This window comes from Protomyctophum bolini (assembly GCF_963924005.1).
Source record: "Protomyctophum bolini genome assembly, chromosome: 6".
NCBI classification, from domain to species: Eukaryota; Metazoa; Chordata; class Actinopteri; order Myctophiformes; family Myctophidae; genus Protomyctophum; species Protomyctophum bolini.
The window spans coordinates 39297059-39318686 of record NC_137867.1 but is presented as its reverse complement, the minus strand read 5'-3'; the positions used below and the strand labels follow the sequence as shown (position 1 = coordinate 39318686).

The 21628-nt window shown below is 42.6% G+C and overlaps 3 protein-coding genes across 3 annotated transcripts; all 3 read right to left on the bottom strand.

Annotated features, from left to right (window-relative positions):
- Window positions 1-7143: 7143 nt before the first annotated feature.
- Window positions 7144-8292, bottom strand: LOC308317004 (soluble calcium-activated nucleotidase 1-like; the record flags this gene model as incomplete). The annotated part of the gene is made up of 1 exon (XM_080765794.1): window positions 7144-8292. The coding sequence occupies one exon, from the start codon at window positions 8290-8292 to the stop codon at window positions 7144-7146; it is 1149 nt and encodes a 382-aa protein (XP_080621920.1).
- Window positions 8293-9879: 1587 nt separating this feature from the next.
- On the bottom strand, window positions 9880-10848 carry LOC308317003 (P2Y purinoceptor 2-like; the record flags this gene model as incomplete). The annotated part of the gene is made up of 1 exon (XM_080765793.1): window positions 9880-10848. One exon carries the CDS (start codon window positions 10846-10848, stop codon window positions 9880-9882), a length of 969 nt encoding a protein of 322 aa, XP_080621919.1.
- Window positions 10849-12340: 1492 nt separating this feature from the next.
- nelfb (negative elongation factor complex member B) lies at window positions 12341-21571 on the bottom strand. Its single transcript, XM_080764942.1, has 13 exons — window positions 21339-21571; window positions 20028-20188; window positions 19011-19110; window positions 18075-18305; window positions 17504-17689; window positions 16877-16989; window positions 16690-16792; window positions 16404-16499; window positions 16079-16221; window positions 15304-15410; window positions 14716-14857; window positions 13796-13904; window positions 12341-13220 (listed from the first exon to the last, which is right to left on the bottom strand). Exons 1-13 carry the CDS (start codon window positions 21438-21440, stop codon window positions 13035-13037), a joined length of 1779 nt encoding a protein of 592 aa, XP_080621068.1. The 5' UTR covers window positions 21441-21571; the 3' UTR covers window positions 12341-13034.
- Window positions 21572-21628: the final 57 nt, after the last annotated feature.

The following is a 21628-nucleotide window of genomic DNA, read 5'->3' as shown; positions in this document are numbered from 1 at the left end:
CTATTCAAGAGACTATGACTAAAACTAAAATCAAAATGTGTTGCCAAAAACAACACTGAATATACATTAAGTAAGTAACTTGCTGAGCCTGAGCCATGAGGCCTATAGGACAGCAGGAGGCTGTCTATGTCCTGTTTCTGTAGAGAGGTGTTAAACTAAATGTTTAAAAAAAAATAGTGCTATTTATACTTTCACTTAAGTAAAAAATAAAATAAAATCACCCCCATGTGAACTGTGAAGTGAGGGGCGCTCTTAATCTTATCATCATGTGTTTACAGTACACGAACACTCAAAATTGTCCATTCATTGTCAATGGCATTTATTGTTTGTGTTATAGGACGTTTGTGTTTGCACACAGACTAAAAGCTGGACATAGGAGGGGCTTGTGGCTCGCCCCTCGGAAATGTGAGTACTTTATGTTCAATTTTTCCTTCCGCCAAAGGTCTAAAGATCTCTGATGAAACCTAAATGAAAACTAAGCTATGATGACTAAAACTAAGACTAAATATATTGACAATGTTGTCAACAAATAAAAGACTAGACTAAAATGTTAGGAAGGGACTAGTTGACAAGATATCCATTATAAGTTTTACACTTCGTTGAAAACTGAAAATAGCTGATCTACAAGCTCACTACGCGTTGCAGTGTGACATATTTGTGAGCTTGTAGATCGGCTATGTAAAATCAGTCATGACGGCATCAAGGCCCGCCAAAATACATTTTAGTCGACTAAATCAACTGTACATTTAGTCGACTAATATCTTATGATCTTTAGTCAACTAAAACTAGACTCTAAAACACTAAAACATTCCAGGTGACTAAAAACTAAATGAGAACTATTCAAGAGACTATATGACTAAAACTAAAATCTAAATTTGCTGTCAGAATCAACACTGCTGTCAACCTACCTGTGTAAAACAAGATGTTAAACTATATAGGCTCCTCTTCCATGTGTGTTCAATAATGGCTCAAACAAATCAAAGCCATGCAGTTAAAGACTGGAGCGTAGAGAGCTCACTTCATAACTTTACTATAGGCTACAACAACCCTGGTTAGGACTTCATGTTGCTAAGCAACGTAGATACACATCCATCCATCCATCCGGTCTGGATCGACTCCTGCTGTTCATAGGGCTTTAGCATTTGAAAAAAACTAAACTGTCAACTACTGTAAACTAAGTACTTTTACTTAAGTAAATTCAAAATGTTGAGGTATTTGTACTTTACTTGAGTATTTCCAATTTCCAGTACTTTTACTTCTACTTTGGAGATTTTAATTTTGATTAGAAAACATACATTAACCACATACATTCCGGCCATTTGAAAATAGCCAATCTACAAGCTCACAATGCATTGTGAGCAATGAGTACTTTTACTTTTAGTACTTTAAGTACATTTTTATGCCGATACTTTTGTACTTTTACTCAAGAACATTTTCACTTCCGTACTTTTACTTGTAACAAAGTAGTTATAAATTGCAGTATTGGTACTTTTACTTACATAAGTAAAACAATTGAGTACTTTTTCCACCACTGCAAACTGTCCCTATAGTCTAATACAAGCTGATCGAGGGGGAATTCACTTCACATTGTGGAATATCTATAGGCTATCATTCTACCAGTACATTTACTCAAGTACTGTATTTTTTAGTTATTTGTACTTTACTTGAGTATTTCCAATGTCCAATACTTTTACTTAATTCTACTACATCTTGGATCCAAATATTATATTTTTTATCTACTACAATTATTTGAAAACTTTAGTTACTAGTTACTTTGTAGGTTTTGATGATTATTGCAAAACATACATTAACCACTTCAGCCCTATATATATATATATATATATATATATATATATATATATATATATATATATTAATATATGTATATATTATATACTATGCTTAATGAGTATTTGCTTAATGAGTATTTTCTACCTTTGGTACTTGAAGTACATTTACTGAATGAAACAAAAAGCTACTTATTTAGCCTTGATAAAAGACTGTCATATTATTAATTATTAAATTATGACCGTCTTTTGATCCAGGACTGATTGATTGAAATATGTATTAATAGTTTGCAGAATGGGTACATTTCACATGAAAGCACAACTCAATACAAAGGCTGTTAACTGTGGACGACACACTGATTGCATTACACTTAATTGTTTACAACAGGGTCCACCATTTTCAATTCATCAGAACATTTAGAGACGTACACATAATACACTTCTATATTATAACAGGAAATCATGTAAGGAGGTAAAAAGGAAAAACAAAAAAAAAGTAAGGGGGAAAAGGGGTGGGGGGAGGATTCAGATTTTTACGGGGGCCAGTTTTGAATTGCAGCAGTCTGTAGGTGCCCTTTGAGAGTGGTTTTGAAGGAGTCAAGGGATTTACATATCTTAATGGCTGTTGGTAGGGTGTTCCACATGGTGGCATAGGAGCAAAATGAATGTAGTCCCTTGTTTGTGCTGAATCTGGGTTGCACATGGTTTGTTGAACTCCCTCTGGTGTTGTGCTTGTTATTATTATTAATTATCATATAAGCTTGTTCTGCAGACAACACTTTCTAAGTTGGAAATATATGTTTGCAATCCTCATTAGTGCTGTGCAATTGCTTCACTACATAGCTTCACTACCATTCGAATGATGTAGTAGTTTAATTGGCTATTTTCTTTTGATGACAGAATCTCTACATTTCCAAGGGTGCAGCATCAACATAAAATAATAACAGATGAGTGCTCAGCTCACTCACTATTATTCATCAGCCTATGGATGAAATATTGTAACTTATTATATTAGTCATGATGAGGTCAAGGGTTAAGCAAAAGGTTGTGCAGTTAATACATTCAGAGAACACAGCTGCTGCCTCTAAACAGCATTTAACAAACCAAATGGACCTGTACGGGTCCATTAAGGTTTCATTTTACACTCTCAAGACATCTGCATTACTTAACTTACAAGACGTCTACACAATTAATTGTTTTTTTGATCAACGTTTGCCTGTTATGGTACGGTACCACATCAATAGGCCTACAGCATGGAATTGTGGACAAAATCGTATCCAACAATAACACAATGTATTGAGGCTAAATCTCATCAAATGGTGATCCGAGGCTCAAATGCCTCAATTCTGCCATCTGGTGGCTTTATCAGTACATTGCACCCATGGCCCCATAATGTCGCTTTGGTGATGTTTTGTTGTTTGTAAGAAGAAGAAAAAAATCTTGGAGCCAATTAAAGGTAAACAGCATGGAATACATAGACTTAAATAGGCAGGCCTCCTCATTGGCCACTGAGCCACACTTTAAGTAGCTGAGAGATTCAACTTTGTTTCTGTTTTATAATAACTTTTATAACTTTATAAGTTTGCAGGAGGGGCCTGTTACATTTTTTCATAATAATATTATTTTAATTTTAATATTATTTTCATAATAATAAGCACATCAGCCTATAGTGACATTCCCAAAACAGGGATGCCAGGTTGGAAGTTGTTAATGTGTTGATTATTATAATCACTGTGCTATGGCCCATAATAACAGCTACCCACTGTGACCATCAAAAAAATTGTCTGTACACTTGAAGAAAAAACTAGCTTGTAGATCGACTATTCGAGTATAAAATAGGGTTAAAAGAGGTTCAACTGTTCCTGATTTCATCTATACTTTTACTCCACTACAATTATTTGAAAACTTTAGTTACTTTGATGCTAATACTTTTTGCACTTTCAGTCAACAATTATTTTTATTCCAGAGGTAGACATTTACTTCAATTCTACATTGCAGTATTGATACTTTTTTCTCAAGTGAAAAGTACTTTTTCCACCACTGATAAAGAGTGAATGTGTCACTAGGTGGTGGACATAGGGGACAGTCTTGCCATCCCAGACGAGTTCACAGAAGAGGAGAAGAGCTCTGGAGGCTGGTGGAAGCAGCTTGTTGCTGGGGCCGTGGAAGGGGCCATCTCTCGTACCGGCACTGCACCTCTGGACAGGGTCAAAGTCTTCATGCAGGTGTGTATGCTCATCATTAGCAGAACCTTGGGTTGTACTGTGTAGACACCAGTGACGCTAAAAGCCTCCTTCATACTGTGCGCCAAGGCGTGGTTCATTCATGGCTCATGGCTCTGTACTAGATACTATTGGAACTACACTGTAGCTGCAACTATCAATAATATTCTTGTAGTATCTTTTATTCAAATCGACCCCCCCCCCCCAAAAAAAAACATAGATTGTACACTCTCAGTGTTATGGGGGTCCTTAAAATTAAATAGTTTGAGAACCACTGGACACTAAATGGACCCAAGCCTTAATTAGTATCATCAGTAACACCATGGATAATCCAAAATGGATTCTGTGCATATACCCTATTGTGCTTCTTGAGAGGCCCAAACCTTTTCCTTTTCATATTTTGAATTTAGTTTTTGCAGGCTGTGACATTACAAACATCCGGAAAATCAGAGCACTTGTTTGAGCCAGAAAACGCAAGACCACAGATGGCAGCATCTTATTTCGTTTCTCACTTCAACATGATATCTTTGGCTAAAGATACCCAGCTGAGACTCCTCTGCTCTATCCTGACATGCTGACTATTACATTCCTTAGCCTGTGTTCCAGGCCTGCAAATAGTAATACAGGGAAACATCCCTGTACCAAGTTCAAACCAATTGGTAACAACAAAAACTAAATATTGACAATGTAATACTAAATATCTAATATCAACAACAATACATCTAGCAAATCAATGTGTAATGAAAAGTCACAAGTCAGCACTATGAGTTGTGTTTATTGCAAAAAGTGCACACTTTTTCACTTAAAAATGCCACAAAACATGAATGGTGTCTGATCTACAACTCTAAATGTGAATCACACATTGAAGCGCCTCCAAACAATATTTGAAACATCAAAAACCAGACGTGATCTGTGTCACCTTAGCTTTTAATTCAACTATTATTTTAAACTTTAGCTCTTAAAAAATAACAGATCTACAAGCTCATAGCGCGGCACTCGGTGAGATGATGTATGATGATAAGAGTGCCCCTCACTTGCAAATCTTTGAACATATATTCTTATTTCTTTCAGTGAACATTTTTAACTGGAACAAAATATTTTTAGATGGGGGTCCTTGACATGAAAAGGTTTGAGCAGAAAACCTTTGGAATTTAGAAGACATTTGTAGAATCGGGTCCTCGGGTCCTCAGTGTTTTAACCAATGGGTTAAAACAGTGGTTCAACCTAGAGGTCCTTGAGGTTCCAGGTGGTCCAGAGTTAAATGATGCAAAGTTGGTAACCAAATGGACCATTATTAGATATTTAAGTGTTTATTGTTAAACATCTGCATTACTTAATTTACAAGAAGTCTACACAATTAGAGAATGTAGAAGAATTGTTATTTTGATCAACGTTTGCCTGCCCTGTTATCTCTCCTTTTGGTACCAACATCAATACGGCATGGATGGAAATGTGGACAAAATCTTACCCAACGACAACAAAATATTCTTTAGTTTTGGGTTTGAGAGGCTAAATTGGTGGTCCGTGGCTCAAATGCAGAATAAATAATGGGCCTTGATATATGAAAACGGTTGAAAACCACCGGGTTAAAACACAAAGAAGCAGAATGCAGCCAAGAGCCACCATTTAGTTGCATTACTGTCTAGCATCAGGGCTCTATTTGGAGTGGTGGTGGTGATAGTAGTGGTGGTGGTGGTGGTTGTAAGCTCTTTGCAACGTGGAAGCGGAGGTGACCACTTGCTCTCAATTTCACACGTCACACCGGCTGAGCCAACCATCACAAACCCATCATCGCATTTTAATGTCACGTGAGCCAAGTACCCATAAGGGGGCGGAGGCCCCTCGTATCGACGCAGATTCGGGACGTCTGGCGTCGGACAGATGACCTTGACGCACGTCGGAGGTTCCGGGTGGAATGTCCCATCGGTTTCACAGAATGACCAGCTTGATCCGTTGCGTGTGAAATCCTTTTTACACTTGTACGTCACACCGTGTCCATATTCATAGTCGTCTTGCACGGGACTGTACTTGGCATTTGCGGCCTGCGGCGGTGGAGAACATATAACCACTTCACATCTTCCCAGTCTGCCTATCCACCCGTCAGCTCCACAGGTCACCTCTTTCTGACCTACCAAATCGTAGCCGGTGTTGCAAGATAACACCGCCTTGTCGCCAAACTGATTCCCATCGGATGGATAATCTATAATCCCGTTGTCCGGATAGCCGAGGGATTTGCAGGATTTCCTCTCGCATATCATGTTCAAAGCGGGCCGCCACGTTCCTGCGGAGCAGGTGTATCTCCGAGTCCCCCCCGCGATGACGTAGCCGATCTCACAGTTGAAGGTGACCTTATCTCCGTCGGGAAAGGTCACTTTGACGATGTCTTCACTGCTCAAAATGGTGTTGGGCCCCGCTGAAGGCCGGGGACAGTCTTGAGCCTCGATGGGGAGGCCAAAGCTGCTCGTTGCGAGCAAGAAGAGCAAGACACCGCCTGCGAGGTTCATGGCATCTATGGACACAGAGAGGTCTGGTTCTCTGGAGGGGACTGATGGACACAGAGAGGTCTGCTTCTCTGGAGGGGACTGATGTCTGAGGTATAGATGACGCAGTGCCAGGGTTAGAACACTGATCATAACTGTGTGATGAAAGATGTGAGTGTCTATCTGTGCACGTCCACTCATAGTTTGTTGACATCAGTCATGACATCAGCACATCAGAATCAGGGTAGGCATGGAGGCCAGTGTATGACATCAGTACTGTGATGTCACACGACTCGAATCTGCCAACCAGGAGCTGGTGTGATGATTTTTGAGCACACAGCACTAAAAATAAATCACACTCGTGACTTGTGTGAAGTAATACACCAGCTTGTTGTGCATTCGAAGCAGGGCCTTGTCCACGTTCCTGCGTTCATCATCTGCGTTCGCAATGACATTATTAGGAGTCCCCAAAGCAGTGAAGTGAGTGGCACCCACTGTATTTATATTGGCCACATGATGTCTCACATTGTCAATGTTTGTTTAACTGCTGCCCCAAAGTCCACAGACTTGGCTGCCAATATGGCGTAATTTATAAAAGCCATGCATTGGAGGGGCTAGGGCCCCTGAAACGTTTGAGAACATCATCCCCTATCTCTAAATGAACTCCAGCCCCTCGTATTTGACGTCCTCAATTTTGGTTTCGGGTAAGAGGACGCGTCCGTCTAACGTAAAGGCTGTGATGTACGTGGCGGTGATTTGGGCCACCTCTTTCGACTTGAGCGCCAGCACGATCTGGTCGTCCGTGTTGGGGACGAATTTAAAAGAGGAGAATCCGTGGGTGGGGTCGTGCGGCCCCTGCACACGGCTCACGGTGACGTCCTTGAAATCGGCCGATGAGCTGATGACCATGTTCGTGCCGCGCAGCTCGTCCGCCGTCTCGTCGTACAGCTCCCGGCTCGCACGGCGAGGGAGGAAAAACCAACGCTGCACGACACGGCTCCAGGTCGCCGCCTCGTGGAGGAGGTAGCCCGGCGGCTCGATCCCGGCCGCGGACCTCATGGAGTCGTACGCGGGGATCCAGTTCTCGTGTCGCACGTCCCCCCTGTGGCCCACCACTTTGACCCACTGCGGGTTGCGGTGGAGAACCTTGTCCCCCGTGGTGGTGGTCCACTCCTTGCCCAGACCGCCCACGTACAGCCGCTCGTCCTTCACCGCCATCCACTCTGCTTTGAAGCCCTTGGCCACGGAGCCGTCCCCGTCTGTCAGGATGACCCACGGCACGGCCTTCTCGCCGTCGATGTGGTACACGACGCCCGTGCGGTCGTCCGCGCCGTAGAGCTTCCCGTTGAACGCCACCAGCTCCGACAGCTCCATTCCCCTGCCCTTTTCCGCCAGGTGGCTCTCGAGCAGCACCCTCTCCTGGTCCCATTCCACCGACACCTTGTGGCCGCTGTGGGACACCAGCAGGTGGCCTCGCCGCAGGTAGCTGAACCACGTCGAGTCCTTGTCGCTGCGGGAGCTCGTGTCTAGGTCGGCGATGACGGCGATGCGGTAGCGGATGCCCTGCGGCGTGACCTCGGGAGGGCTGAGCGGGTAGGTGTCGTTGTAGCGGGACTCGGCCTCCGCCCAGGTGCAGCCTGACAACTGATGTGGGCTGTGAAGACGTGGTGCCCACATGGCGACGAGCAGGAACACGAGGGCAACGGCTGCCGTCAAGGTCACAATGGACCGCCACTTGAAGCGGAAGCGACGGTCAGTAGTGTTGGCCATAGAAGGCAACGTCGTGGGGAGATGGCCAATCATCATTTAAATTATCAAAAGGGGTCATAAAAATTGACCTTTCTTTTTTAGGCTCTTGGACTTTTTGGGGGTTGAACTGTATTCCGTGCTGTCCAGATGTCTCTTTCTATGACAATATACATGTACTGTATTCTTCTGTGCAGAGGGTTAGGCAAGTTATTTTCTCTGTAGTAAACGTGGTTAATCCATTTCCTTATCAGAAAAAATTACTTCACTGCTATACCAGCATGAGTGATTGAGAAATCAACACCTATTAAGATAGGATAGTCTTTCACATGTACATTGTTTGATGATCCTCCTGATTTCTTATATAGACTAATCAGTTCTCCGCTCTGATGTCACACACAACCAAACAGCTACACTATGTCGATTTGTGCAGATTATCTTGCAGTGGTGGATGGTAAAAGAAGCACATTCACTTGAGTCATTTTTGAGGGGCGCTATAGACCTTCCTATAGGCCTAAAGCTTTTCGTCCCGTCTCACATTTGCCATTGACAATGAAAGGATAATTACGTCATATGTGCCTGAAATATGACATAAATTTGTGGCAACGCAAACATTAAATGCCATTGACAATGAAAGGAAAATGTATGTCATACTGTATGTACAGTAGACGAGCAAATCGGCTAACCAATCACATAAATTCAGTTATCTTTTTTAAACATTGTATCATGGTTAAAAGATAACATAATAAGATAATAACAAAAGATACATTTTAAGGTTTAAGGCTGATAAGGTTTAATGTTTGTCTTTAGTTCAATGTTTATTTTGTAAACGCCATTGACAATGAAGGGAAAATGTACGTCATTGATTGATTGAAATATTTATTAACAGTTTGCAGAATTACAGTACATTTCAAGCACAAACTCAATACAGACTGTTAACTGTGAGTGGACGACCCAATTAAGCATTACACTTGTTTACAAGAGGGTCCACCATGTTCAATTCATCAAAACATTTTGAGACGTACAAATAGACACTTCTATATAGCCAAAGAACAGAACAGGAATTCATCGTAAAGGAGGTAAAAAGGGAAAAGAAACATTTACAGCGAGGGGAAAAAGGGGGACGTTGGAGGAGATTCAGATTTTACGGGGGCCAGTTTCGAATTGCAGCCGTCCGTAGGTGCCCTTTGAGAGCGGTTTTGAAGAAGTCAAGGGATTCACGTGTCTTAATGACTGTTGGTAGGGCATTCCACATTTTGGTGGCATAGGAGCGGAAATAATTTAGTCCCTTATTTGTGCCGACTCTGGGTTGTACATGGTTTGTTGCACTGTCTTTGTATTTAGACAGGTACATGGGTATCTTGGTGGTGTATCGAATCTTGTGGACCAGACCCATTGCAAGATGCTGTACTCTGTCGTCGACCCTAAGCCATTCCAGCATGTCAAAGTGGGCATGTGTGAGGTGGGTTCGGGGGCTGAGGCCAAGTAGGAGCCTGACCAGTTTGTTTTGAGAAAACAAAGCGCAGGTTGAGGAGGCTCTTAGTACAGAACTCAAGCAACACTTGGACCAACTGACATTTTGAGAATCTGCCTCAGGTTATACATGTCATTTATATGTTTACATTTCAGAGCTGTAAAGCACTCTTATTCTGAGAGCCTCTTTGATGTCCTGAATGGAATCCTGAGAGACTGGAATACACCTCTGAACTTCTGCGAAGCGAAACAGTACAACAATGGATTCAGACAGCTGTTCAACAGTTCACTCCAGATCCAGGTGGCATAGTAAGTGGTCTCCATCAGTGGGAAGATCTCCTCCTCTCCTAGTTGGTACTTTTTCAGCACCACAGCCACTGTCCTGACCACATTACACGGCAGAAAGCTCAGACAAAATATCACTAAGCAGATGCCTATCATCTTCTGAGATTTCACCTTGACCGCCAGGCCCTTGGCCGTGTCAATGTTAAGGCGAGCCACTGTGCTCGCCAGACGGCAATAGAAGACGGCAGACACAGTGAAAGGTAGCAGGAAAAAGATCCACAAGAAGATGTTAATGACAACATACGTATCAATCAGATTATCCTGGTGGATGCTGATACAATACACATGTGTCCCCTCCTTACTGGACGGGAGAACGGAAGCGCAGACCACGGACAGGATCAAAACCAGAGCCCACACCGAGGCACACAGTTTAGTGACGAATCCCTTTTGTTTCATGCGAGAGCCCTCGTTGAAGCGCGCCACGGCCACATATCGATGGATGCTGATGAGCGTGAGGAACATGATGCTGCCGTATATGTGCGACGCGAACAGTGCGACCTGGACGTGGCACAGGATTCGGTTACTGCCGACGGAGAAGTACACGGCCACCATGGGCAAGATGGGCAGGGCTATGGCGCTGCTGAGGGCTAGGTGGAACTGCAGCACGGTGCCAGAGCTCCAGCGCGGCATGCGGCAGCAGAACACCCAGACGCTGAAGCTGTTGAGGAAGAAGCCCAGGATGAAGACCAGGCTAAGGAGGACGGTGAGACATGCGTGTTGTTGCACCCACGATGATGTGCTGGTGTATGATGTCGTGTTTAGAGGCAGAATGCGGGGAACCACTGTGGTGTTCATTTCTCACAACAAGATCTCTGAATGGGTCACGGAAGGAAGATTGCCGTTTCACACCTACATTTAAGAGAAACAAAACAGCTCAATGTTACTCTTGTTCATTTATAATTTAGGCATTTAGAAGATGCTCTTTAAATGAGTAAATGCCATGAACTCTAAACAAACGACTCTAAAGCCTCAGTTATACATGCTTGCGTGCCGGTGTCGTGCTTGGTAAATAGCAGATCTACAATCTCACAACGCGCCCACGAACGTGACGCGCTGTGAACTTGCATATCTGCTATTTACAGCACGCAACCAAGTATAAAGCGGGCTTTAGCGGGCACACAAGGTAAAGAACCACTGTTCTTCACATGCAAAGCTTCAAAACAGACATGGTAATCCTATATCTCAAAAGTGACAGGCCCATCTTGATGACATGATTATAGAGATAATGTGTACCGATTTGCGTGACGTTTGGCCCAAATAAATGTGGAAAATGTGGGGCAGAAACTCTGTGTGAAGAAGAATCAACTCTGTAACAAACATAAGCCCATATAGGTAGTCATAATGATCCTTCAGACAGGACAAGACGTCGGCACACACTCCGAAATGTGTATACAAATAATAATTATAATAAAAAAAAAACTTAAATGCATACATTTTACATACATATATATCGTTTTACTACATTTCAATATGTTCAATTCAATGGCACACTAAGCACAGCACTCTTACCAGACTGAACAGACTGACGTATGCTCTGTAGTAGGTGGTCTGTGGCATGAGAGCGGCTGCTTCTTTACATTATAACACCTCTGGTTACAGGAAGGGCTGAAGTACTTTCTGTCAGGTTCAGCCTTCAAGTTAAAGGGGAATACCACTTATTTTACACATTGAGTCGGACAGGAAATGTACATGATAGTAGTTCAGTTGGTGATCATATGACCCTAAACAAAAACGTGGCTGGCATCTCCACATTTCTTTTTTTGTTTATTGTGCCATGCAAAAGTAGCAAAAATAGTATTGCGTTGTTAGCTTGGCTATTTCTGCAGTTTTTGAAGGATTCAAAAGAAGAAGAAAAGATAGACCTACGACCTGCCCCCCCCAAAAAGGATGCCTGGTTGAAATACGGATTTAACTGTTTAAAAGTATAGAGTTTGTGACTAAATAACTACATTATGTGCATTGTACAAGGCCATACTTCGTGCCCCTCTACGAGCTTCTAGGTCTATTTTAGAAACATCTTCTGTGGGTCCCTGGAACAAAAACAGTCTTGATAAAAAAGACGTTTTGCTATCTCCGTTGAGCACCTGCTTAGTTCCTCTTTTTCTTGAGTTGTCATTCTTGACAATTGTATGTTTCCTGTTCGGTCATTCTGAACAACAACAACACCCAATTATTTTTTAACTTTTATATAATTATTTATTTACAGGCTTCTTGCACTACACTTCCACTTAACACACAGTATCAGGCAGCCCAACTATGAAAATATATTTGGACAAACAATGCAAGACAGCGTTTCTTTTCTTTTTTATATGTAAAAGTAACATTTCCCCCATTGAGAGAAAAAAAAAGAAGGTTTGGTCACATGATTAGACCCTTTCCATAACATACAACAAAAAAGACTAACCCTTGACAAAAACAATCTTACAAGAGAGAATTTCCAGTCTTTTTTTTTTTCTTCTTCCATAAGCCAATCTCATCTCATCTCGATGCTATACAATCCGAGTCATCTTCTATAAGATAATTTTCTCTTCCGTCCATTGCCGCTGATGATAATGGAAGCGCTCCGCTGTGCCTGTCTCACGAGCAGTTTCGGATGTTATCTCCGTATTTAATGTCCGTCTCATCAGCCGCTATCAACACCATTCAATGGAGCCAGTTTAAGTATGGACATATCCACATACTGACGTTGTTGTCAGCCATTATTCCGACGTCGCGTTGTCCGACTATTACTAACCGTAATGGCTAAATCTAACCCGTCCATGTAATTCCCATAACCTCATAGCAGTCTTAACCGGCCATGCAAGTCAGTTTCACCGATGTTTTCGCTTCGGCGGCAGTCATTTCACTTCCGTTACTTCATAACCGCCTACTCGCGGTAGGCAGTTTGTGGAAATGTCCATACTGGCTGCATTGAATGGTCGTCTTGATAGGAACATACTGGCGATTATCTATAGGCTGATAACCTTTGGAAGCGGGTGGTCTCACAGAGGTGTCGGGGGAGCGGTGGAGGAGGTGGTGCTGGGGGTGGAGGTGGTTGTGGGGACCGTGACGGGGTGGAGGCCCAGGTCCAGGGACGACGGAGCTTCGTCGGGCTGAGGAGGGCTCTTCTTCTGGGCCTCCAGCTTCTCCGTCAGCTGGCTGTACAGCTCCTTCAGTGGCTCGCTGCACTGTGGTCGGAGCCAAAGCATAGTGGAAGAAAGTCAGTACAGTTACTACAGTACAATGTATGCCACATTTTATTTCACACTATGAAGCCGGTCCGGGTCGGGACCCGTACAGTTTGTCACGGGTCTCGGGGCTCTGACGGTGAAATGATGGTCCAATAAAATAAAATAAAAACCTGAGTGGACACAGATTGCATAAGTGAAAGCACTGCAAAGTGCAAAACAAAACTCTCGCCACAAGATGGCACTAAATGATTGGATCACTAGAGGTCGGGGTAGTTATATCAAAGATTGTCATTACCTTGGTGGTTAACAAGAACAATATGGTCTGTGACTGGCAATGGCCGGTGGATAAGCTTGAGCAATGGCTAAGAAGAAGGATTACACATTATCTAAAGAAAAATGTGAAATTATTTTTATTTACTAACTGTCTGGCATCGGTTGGGCTCTAATTGAGGCATTTTGTGCCGGCTGTTTTAAATGTCTTTGACTGTCAAGCAAGTGAAATAGTTAAATTATTTAATGAATCAAGTACTTTTAATTATTCCCCAACCCCAGCCTGTGAAGACATGACCAACCTGTTTGGGAGGCTCCAGGGTTTTCATCAAGCTCTCCACGGTTGATGGCAGCACTTTTTGGTGAAGATGCAGTAACATACGTAGAGTATGTCTGTGGACATTCTCTTTACTGTGGACAACAAAACAAAAACAACAGTGTCAAACAATTTTGATGCATGGACAAAATCAAATATGATACTTTTTCAGCTATTAGTGTAGATTTCCGTCCTACACAAACATTAAATTCCCATTGACAATGAATGGAGAATTATACGTCATAGTATCTGTGCAAATCAGCTTCATGTCTCTTTTGTCCTACACAAACATTAAATTCCCATTGACAATGAATGGAGAATTTTACGAGCAAATAGGCATAGTTTTACGTCATGATGTACAATGATAAGAGCGCCCCTCACTTCACACGGGTCAACTGACGGGTGTGATTTTTTAAATCAAATACCTCGCTATAGATATTGTGCTGTGACAGTATAATTATTGTCTTCTCAATTGGTAAATAAATGGCAAATGGTGCATTTATATAGCACTTTTTTATGCAAAGAGCTTTACATAGATTGTGCATTACATTCACCCATTCACACACATATTCACACACCGATGGCGGAGGAAACCATGCACGGCCCCAACCTGCACATCAGTAGCAATTAGGAGTTCATAATCTTGCTCAAGGACACTCAGGGGGAGCCCGGGATCGAACTGGGAACCTCACAGTTCCCATCCGGCCGTTCTACCAACCTGTCAGTAACAACAGATCTACAAGCTTGTAGATCGGTTCTACATTGGCGATTACACTATGTAAAGCCCTAGATGATGTCTCACACATCATACTGTATATAAATATTATTTTGATATGTTGCCCAGCAGTAAATGCATGCAAAAAAATAATAATAACATGTATTTTCTCAGGACAAGCAGCAACGGACCTGGAGAAAGAAGTGAGGAGGAAGCCGTCAAAGACGACGGAGCAGAACTCATCGGACCCAAAATCGTCAGCGAGCATGGTGAGGTGTCCCGTCAACAGATGCAGGAAGATGTCCCCAAAGGCCATGTCGTTATGAGTCTCCACTGTAGGACAACGACACACAAAAGGGTTGGTACTTTCACTGGAGATAATTGGTCGGAGGTGCTTTACATATTATCATACTATAATTAACTCAATGTCTGTCTGAATGACTGCCGTATCTCCTCACCGCCTACACCAATCACTCCCACTTTTCACACAGGCATTGACCATAATAATATGGAGGTCTTAACGAAGCCCTTTTTCCAATTTAACAAATTATAAATGAATAATGAATTTATTAGTCAATAAAAAATGCGAAATGCAAGTATTTCACAACGGGTAAGGGCTAGTATATACAAATACTACATTTACAAGCCGTTTACACTAAGTAGTATGTTGGTATTATGGGCCAACCTTTCAATAACGGTGCTTCCCTAGTTTTGGATTAAAGAGGCATTGCTTTTTCAAATTCTGTGTTTATATCACATCTTAGCACAACGTAGCTCACCTAACGCAGGGAGCAACCTCTGCAAGGCGTTCTTGTTCCTCAGCTTGGCGATGTGGAGGATGTAGTAGAGGCCCATCTCACAGGCAACCCTGTTCTCCTGTAGAAACCTGCAGGGTTGGGGGAGGAACACGCATCCATTAAAGCTATTCCTAAAGCGCAGTACTTATCAAGTTGGAGATGAATGAAGAACATTATACAATTACTTTAGTTGATATTACTATTAAAACTGCAGGTTGAATTACTTTAGAGAAAACGTAATATGTTCGAATCACCTTATTAAGTAGAATACAGCATTAGTGCAGACATGTAATGTAGTATCATAAGAACTTGAGTATAGGCCTTTTCAGATGGGGTGCGACTAACGCAGGCGTCCTCACCACAATCCAAGTCTAGTCGCCCGTGCACGAAACGAGCACGCGCCCGTGAAAATACGCTAATAATAAACCAAAACAATACGTTCAGTCAATGACAGCACTCACACCCACATCCACGCTATTTGTCCGTGACGTTGCCTTCTAAAGAGAGATCAGACATATTAGCGCGAGGTAGTAATAGAACATTTCACCTTCCGGTTTTGGGGGGAAATGGAAGTCTGGGCTTGCTTGGTAATCGGCTTGGCACTCTAGCACCTATATTCTGAAAAATTCCTGCACAAGACTAATTGTAACAGTACTTGGCAGATTACCTGGTGAAGGCATCGGGTAGAGAGGTAGGATAAGACAGTTACAGTTACCTGGTGAAGGCATCGGGTAGAGAGGTAGGATAAGACAGTTACCTGGTGAAGGCATCGGGTAGAGAGGTAGGATACGTCAGAGAGCTCTTCTCCTCACTGGGCAGTTTCTGCTCCATGCCGAAGGTGTAGTCGTCCACGACCACAGACATCATCGCCGGCAGGAAACGGGTCACGACCTCTAGATCCTATAAGTAAGAAAGAGACGAAGGAACCCAAATAATCCAATGCATTCATAAAAAGGACCTAATGATTCAGATTATTAAGTCGTACAACTGAATAATGCTGAAGCAGAGCAGTACTGGCGTATGTGCGCTCCGCAAATTGTCCTTTTAAAAAGCTCCCAGAAACAGAAATGAGAAATGCGTACCAAACGAGGCTCCCTGAAGACCTGACTGTCGATCATGTCCCAAGCGCCTTGACCCAGCGACAGCATTCTGAGGAGCAGCATCAGGTCTGGGCTGTCCTGTTCAGCATCAATACATACAAATGCATTGATTAAACTTCCAGCATTGTTTTTCCAGCTGTGTCATGTTCTGTGGCGCCAACCTGTCGCTCTACATTGATTCCAGGCAGGGGTACCACAAAATATATATTTTCTTCTTTTCTCTCTCTCGCTGAATGTTAGCCAAATGTACAAGGGAGTGCATTGTTACCCTGGGCAGAGCATCTTGACCGAGCAGCTCCTGTAAGTTCCTGACCGTACTCAGCACCAGCGTGTTACAAGCAAACGGGTCACACAGGATCATGGACAGGTCCCTGACAAAGCAAGACAGGAGATTATATCAGTGTGTGGACTGGAGAATCATGATTTCCTAATGTACTGTGCATCTCCTCCCTTACCCGAGGACCTGCTCTTGTCCCTTTTTCACTCCATCCAGAAAGCCCTGCAGCTCTCTGGCTCGCTTGGCGTCCACAAACTTCTCACGAATGCAAGCGTCCAAGCACCAGGTGAACTGTCAACAAACATACACGCAAAAGATAAAGTTTAACTTGTCATGTATGTCAATATGACATTCATACCATGATCACTCCTTGAAGAGTTTAATTTACTTGACTAACGTGCTCTTGACTGTTTACTGTTCTGTTCACTGCCATTATTGTTATATTCTTATTATACAAAAGGTTACCAAAAAAACGAATTTGTAAAGTAATGTAGTTCCTTAGTTACGTTCCAATAGCTACTTTGGTTGACTCAACTCAAGTACTGAATCCCCTACACCGTGACCTCAAGAGATAAAGAATGTTTTAGACAAACCCTGGAGCAGTGATGCTACTGAGCACAACTAGCAGAACTGTTCGTTGTCTCTCCTGTCAAACGCGGTGGTACCTTGTGGCAGGGATCCACGGTGCAGATCTCTTTAAAACACATACCTTGGGTCAGGGATCCATGGTGCAGTTCTTTCCGTTTAAAACACATACCTTGTGGCAGGGATCCACGGTGCAGTTCTTTCCGTTTAAAACACATACCTTGTGGCAGGGATCCACGGTGCAGATCTCGCTGATGTCCAACTCGTGCAGGGACATGAGCAGCTCGGCTCGTAGCGTGCAGTAGTGGACGTTGCGCGTGCGCAGGAAGAGTGTCCGCAGGAACTGCAGCACCATGTCGTAGAGCTTCACGTTCTTCCCGATCATCTGGGTCAGCTTCAGGACCACCTACACGGGCAGCAGGAGCGGTTAACAGCAGCAGAGGAGGACACAGGGCTCCTACACAGTTCTTAAAAAGAGTCGTGGTACTGGGTACATCACTCAGGATTCTTTTAATGAGAGACACAGGGGCGTTTTTGTGAGCAGGGGACGTTTTTGTGGGTACAGAGACAGATGCCTAAACCATCACAGTACCCAGAAGAAACTGGGCCCTCAAGGTACTGTGATGGTTAATTAAACTTTGTTTTACAATAGTCACCCTGGCCCAAGATTATTTTATAGGGATTTGGGTCACTGGGGCAATACCCATTTTCAACCTATATTTCAACCTACTATCTTCATATAATTGGTCCTCACTAATGCTCATTATATACAATGGTACAGACAGTATCACCTCTCCTTGGCGCCTCGTTTTTGGAGAAGGGCTGAAGAAGTTGTGCAGAATGGAGACATCACTGCTGAACAATGCTGATTCCTTCTCCACGATGTACTGCTTGAGTAGCGGCGAGACTTCGTCTCCAAACAGAGCCTGGTTGTCCTGCCAGATCTGACGTTTGACCTCCACCGCACAGACCTTGTACAGCTCCTTGTCGGCCATCACCATCTTTAGCTTCTTCTCTGGAACCTGTTAAACCAAGGGCAAAGCTTTTAGCTAGCAGTAATTTGTGTCAATAACAAATAATTAGGGGTATAACGATACATTTTAACAGCGATACGATATGCATCACAATACATGGTTGACGATACGATACATGGACGATATTGGTTCATTATGGCGATACGATTCAATGATTTAAAATCGATAAAGTAATTATTTGGCAAAGAAATTAAATCTGTGTGAAACATGTGGATAGTGCAGGTTTTTGGAAAATGTAAACACCGTGATTCTCTGGCAAATACATTATATTTGAACACAAACTCGTACCACAGAGAGAATACACACGTCCTAAAATTGTTAAATACAAGGCACAAGTACTTATGTATTGATACAATCGATTTGCATTGCAAAACGATTCGATACAAAGTCAATGTTGCCGTTTACATTTCGATATTCTTCGATTCTTCTTGAAATTAAAATAGATTTTTTTATGCAGTTACTGTATCGTTATACCTACAAAATTCACTCTTCAACCACGGAGCACTCCACATTGTACATATTGTGTTGGCAAGATCTCTAACGTTCAATATACCATATACCAATATACCACTGCCCTTATTCAATGAATCAACAGAATGCACATTTCCCAGAGCTTTCACATGCAATGTGATGGCATTATGTGGACAGTCACCCAGGACATTAATGAAGCTACAGCAGAGGTGGGACACTTGCCTTGGGTAAATGCTTCAGCACCTGCATGACCACCGGCTGGATAGAAGGCATTTTGACCAATGGAAAGCTCTTCTCCAGAAGCTCCTCGAGCTTTCCATATCTGTTGACATATGTCAAAAATAGTCCAATGAACGTCATATTTATGTAACATTGTGAGTTTTTTGGAATATAAATGTATGGTGAAATTAAAAACTAGGGATGTGCCGATGAGACATTTTGGCCGATATCGATATAATGAATTGCTGTTCTGGCCGATAACCGATATGACCGATGTTGATATACAATACAACATTAATAATGTAATAGCGATACCAGCAACACAGACTGTTCAAGGGTTTCAAGCAATAGTGAAAATAGCCCCTCTACAAGCCAATCTCACACCAAGCATGGTATTGTAGATCAGCTATTTTCACCATTTCTGAACATTTTAATTCTGTTTCCTGAAAAGCAACCCTTTGGTTTCTACCTGACAGCATTGTGGGGCTGCTGTGGCTTAGGAGTAGAGTGGCCGGTAGAGCATGGAAACCGTGAGGTTCCCAGTTCAATGCTGGGCTCCCCCCAGAGTTAAGGTCATTACACGTGTGAATAATTCGCATTAAAAAAAACCAATTGAAGTCCATGCAAGCTTCCACATCAGTGGCGAATGTGCGAAAAAGCGAAAGTTTTCGCTCTTTATTTGTTCGCTCTGGTGTCGTATTTTGCAGAGATTCGCAGGCGAACTGCAACATGCAATATTTCGCATTTTCAGATTGCTTATTCGCATCGCGTCGCTAATTCGCCAGTGTGTAATGACCTTAAGTGTCAAAGTGTCCTTGAGCAAGACTCTGAACCCCTAATTGACAATATATGCAGTTTGGTGCCTTGCATGCTTTCCTCTGCCATCGGCGTATGAATGGCGTGTGTGAATGGGTGAATGTAAAGCGCTTTGGATGAAAGCGCTATATAAACGCACCACTTACAGTGATGATTTCTTAAGAGAAACACAAGACTATTCCAATGTACATGTGACATACATACCTGTCCTCATCTTTTCCGTCTGCGATGGTGGCAACTCTCTCCATCAGCTTGTCTCGTAGCTCGTCAAAGACAGACTGATGGAACTCCAGGCGAGGAGTGCCATGCAGGTCCAGGAAGGGCAGGGCAGACTGGAGAGTCGGCAACAGGATGCCATTTTCAGTCTGCAGACAGACAGAGGTAGGAGGATTAGTGGACGGTCCTGGATGAGTTTTTTCTGATTTTTAGCAACGTTTTTCCGTCGGTTTTCCAAAAAACGCATCCAGAGTGCAACCACCTTTATTCAATATTGCTATTCAATATTGTAGGCAGTAGTGGTATGTACAGAGAGAGAGAGAGAGAGAGAGAGAGGCCCCTCTCTCTCTTTAATATTTACTATAAATTATTATTATTATTACCCACACGTCTACCTCGTTGTAAACACTGTTTCGTGGCAGACTAATTATGTTAGGCGCATAATCGTTGTGTTTTGTAATGTCATGATGCATATTGCATAATGTCCTGTTAGCCGCAGCTTGGCTAGATTGTTTATAATGGGTTGAATAGAGTTGCAACACCAGCCATTGAGAGCCCATTCATCCAAAGTTCCAAACAGAAAGGTCTGATCTGATTGTATTAAACGACATTAAACTAACTCACCAACATTGCAGCTGTAAGGAAAGCTTGAATTATCCTCTTTCAATCTGCAAAGTGTTTGTTTCATAAAAATCCAATGTACAGCATACATATGTTATGAGTGCTACGTGTAACTTTCTGTCAAGTACTGTTGGCGTTTGGAAGCACTCGTTTTCATGAACGCAACCTCCTGCTGCAGCTGCATGTGTGCATTCTGCATTGTGCAAATTCGAGGTGGTGCGCATGGACGTTTGTGACTTCCTTCCACCGAGTCCAAAATTACACGGAATTTCTTGGCAGAAAGTAGCTCATAGTCATAAGTTCATAATTGTCTACGATGGATTTTTTATGAAACAAACACTTTGCAGATTGACAGAGGTTAATTCAAGCTTGCCCTACAGCTGCAATGTTGGTGAGTTTAACATCGTTTGGTTTAATACAAGCAGGTCGGATTTGATCAATGGAGGGCCTACTGCAAGATCGATATAGATGCCATTATTTAAATAAATAAATAAATCTAGTTGCACATAGCACATTGCGGCTACATCTATGATAGTCTTGATCCAAGGCTATCTTCTGGCAAACCTTCAGATTGTTGGCTTTATTATTTTCACATTTTGATGTTGGGACGTTTACACCGTCGCTACGTCTAACATTCGTTACCAATACATAAGTTACCATGCTTGGAACATAACCTACCTGGAACTGATCAATGGCTTTCAGAGGCTCTGTGCAGTTGGTGAGAGTTTCTTTGAGGTCCTCGCCATTGGATATTCCCAGTTCAGGCAGTCCAGCAAACATGTTTTCGCTTCAATAATAATAATATCATCAATGTGTCCTAGGTTTATTATGACAACAAAAGAACATACAAATACAAAAACGAACACAACAATCACGCTCGTTTATTTATTTATTTTCGCTGTCAATGAATGCACACTTCCGGTGTGGGCAGGGAGTGTTTAGTTCGCAAAAACAGAGGCTGAACAAAC

Coding starts and splice junctions, on each gene's coding strand:
- nelfb (XM_080764942.1), bottom strand. CDS start 21,440: ATGTTTGCTGGACTGCCTGAACTGGGAATATCCAATGGCGAGGACCTC. Junction 16,793..16,876: donor GGACAAGAGCAGGTCCTCGG/GTAAGGGAGGAG, acceptor TTGCTTTGTCAG/GGACCTGTCCATGATCCTGT. Junction 13,221..13,795: donor CCCTGGAGCCTCCCAAACAG/GTTGGTCATGTC, acceptor CTCCGACCACAG/TGCAGCGAGCCACTGAAGGA.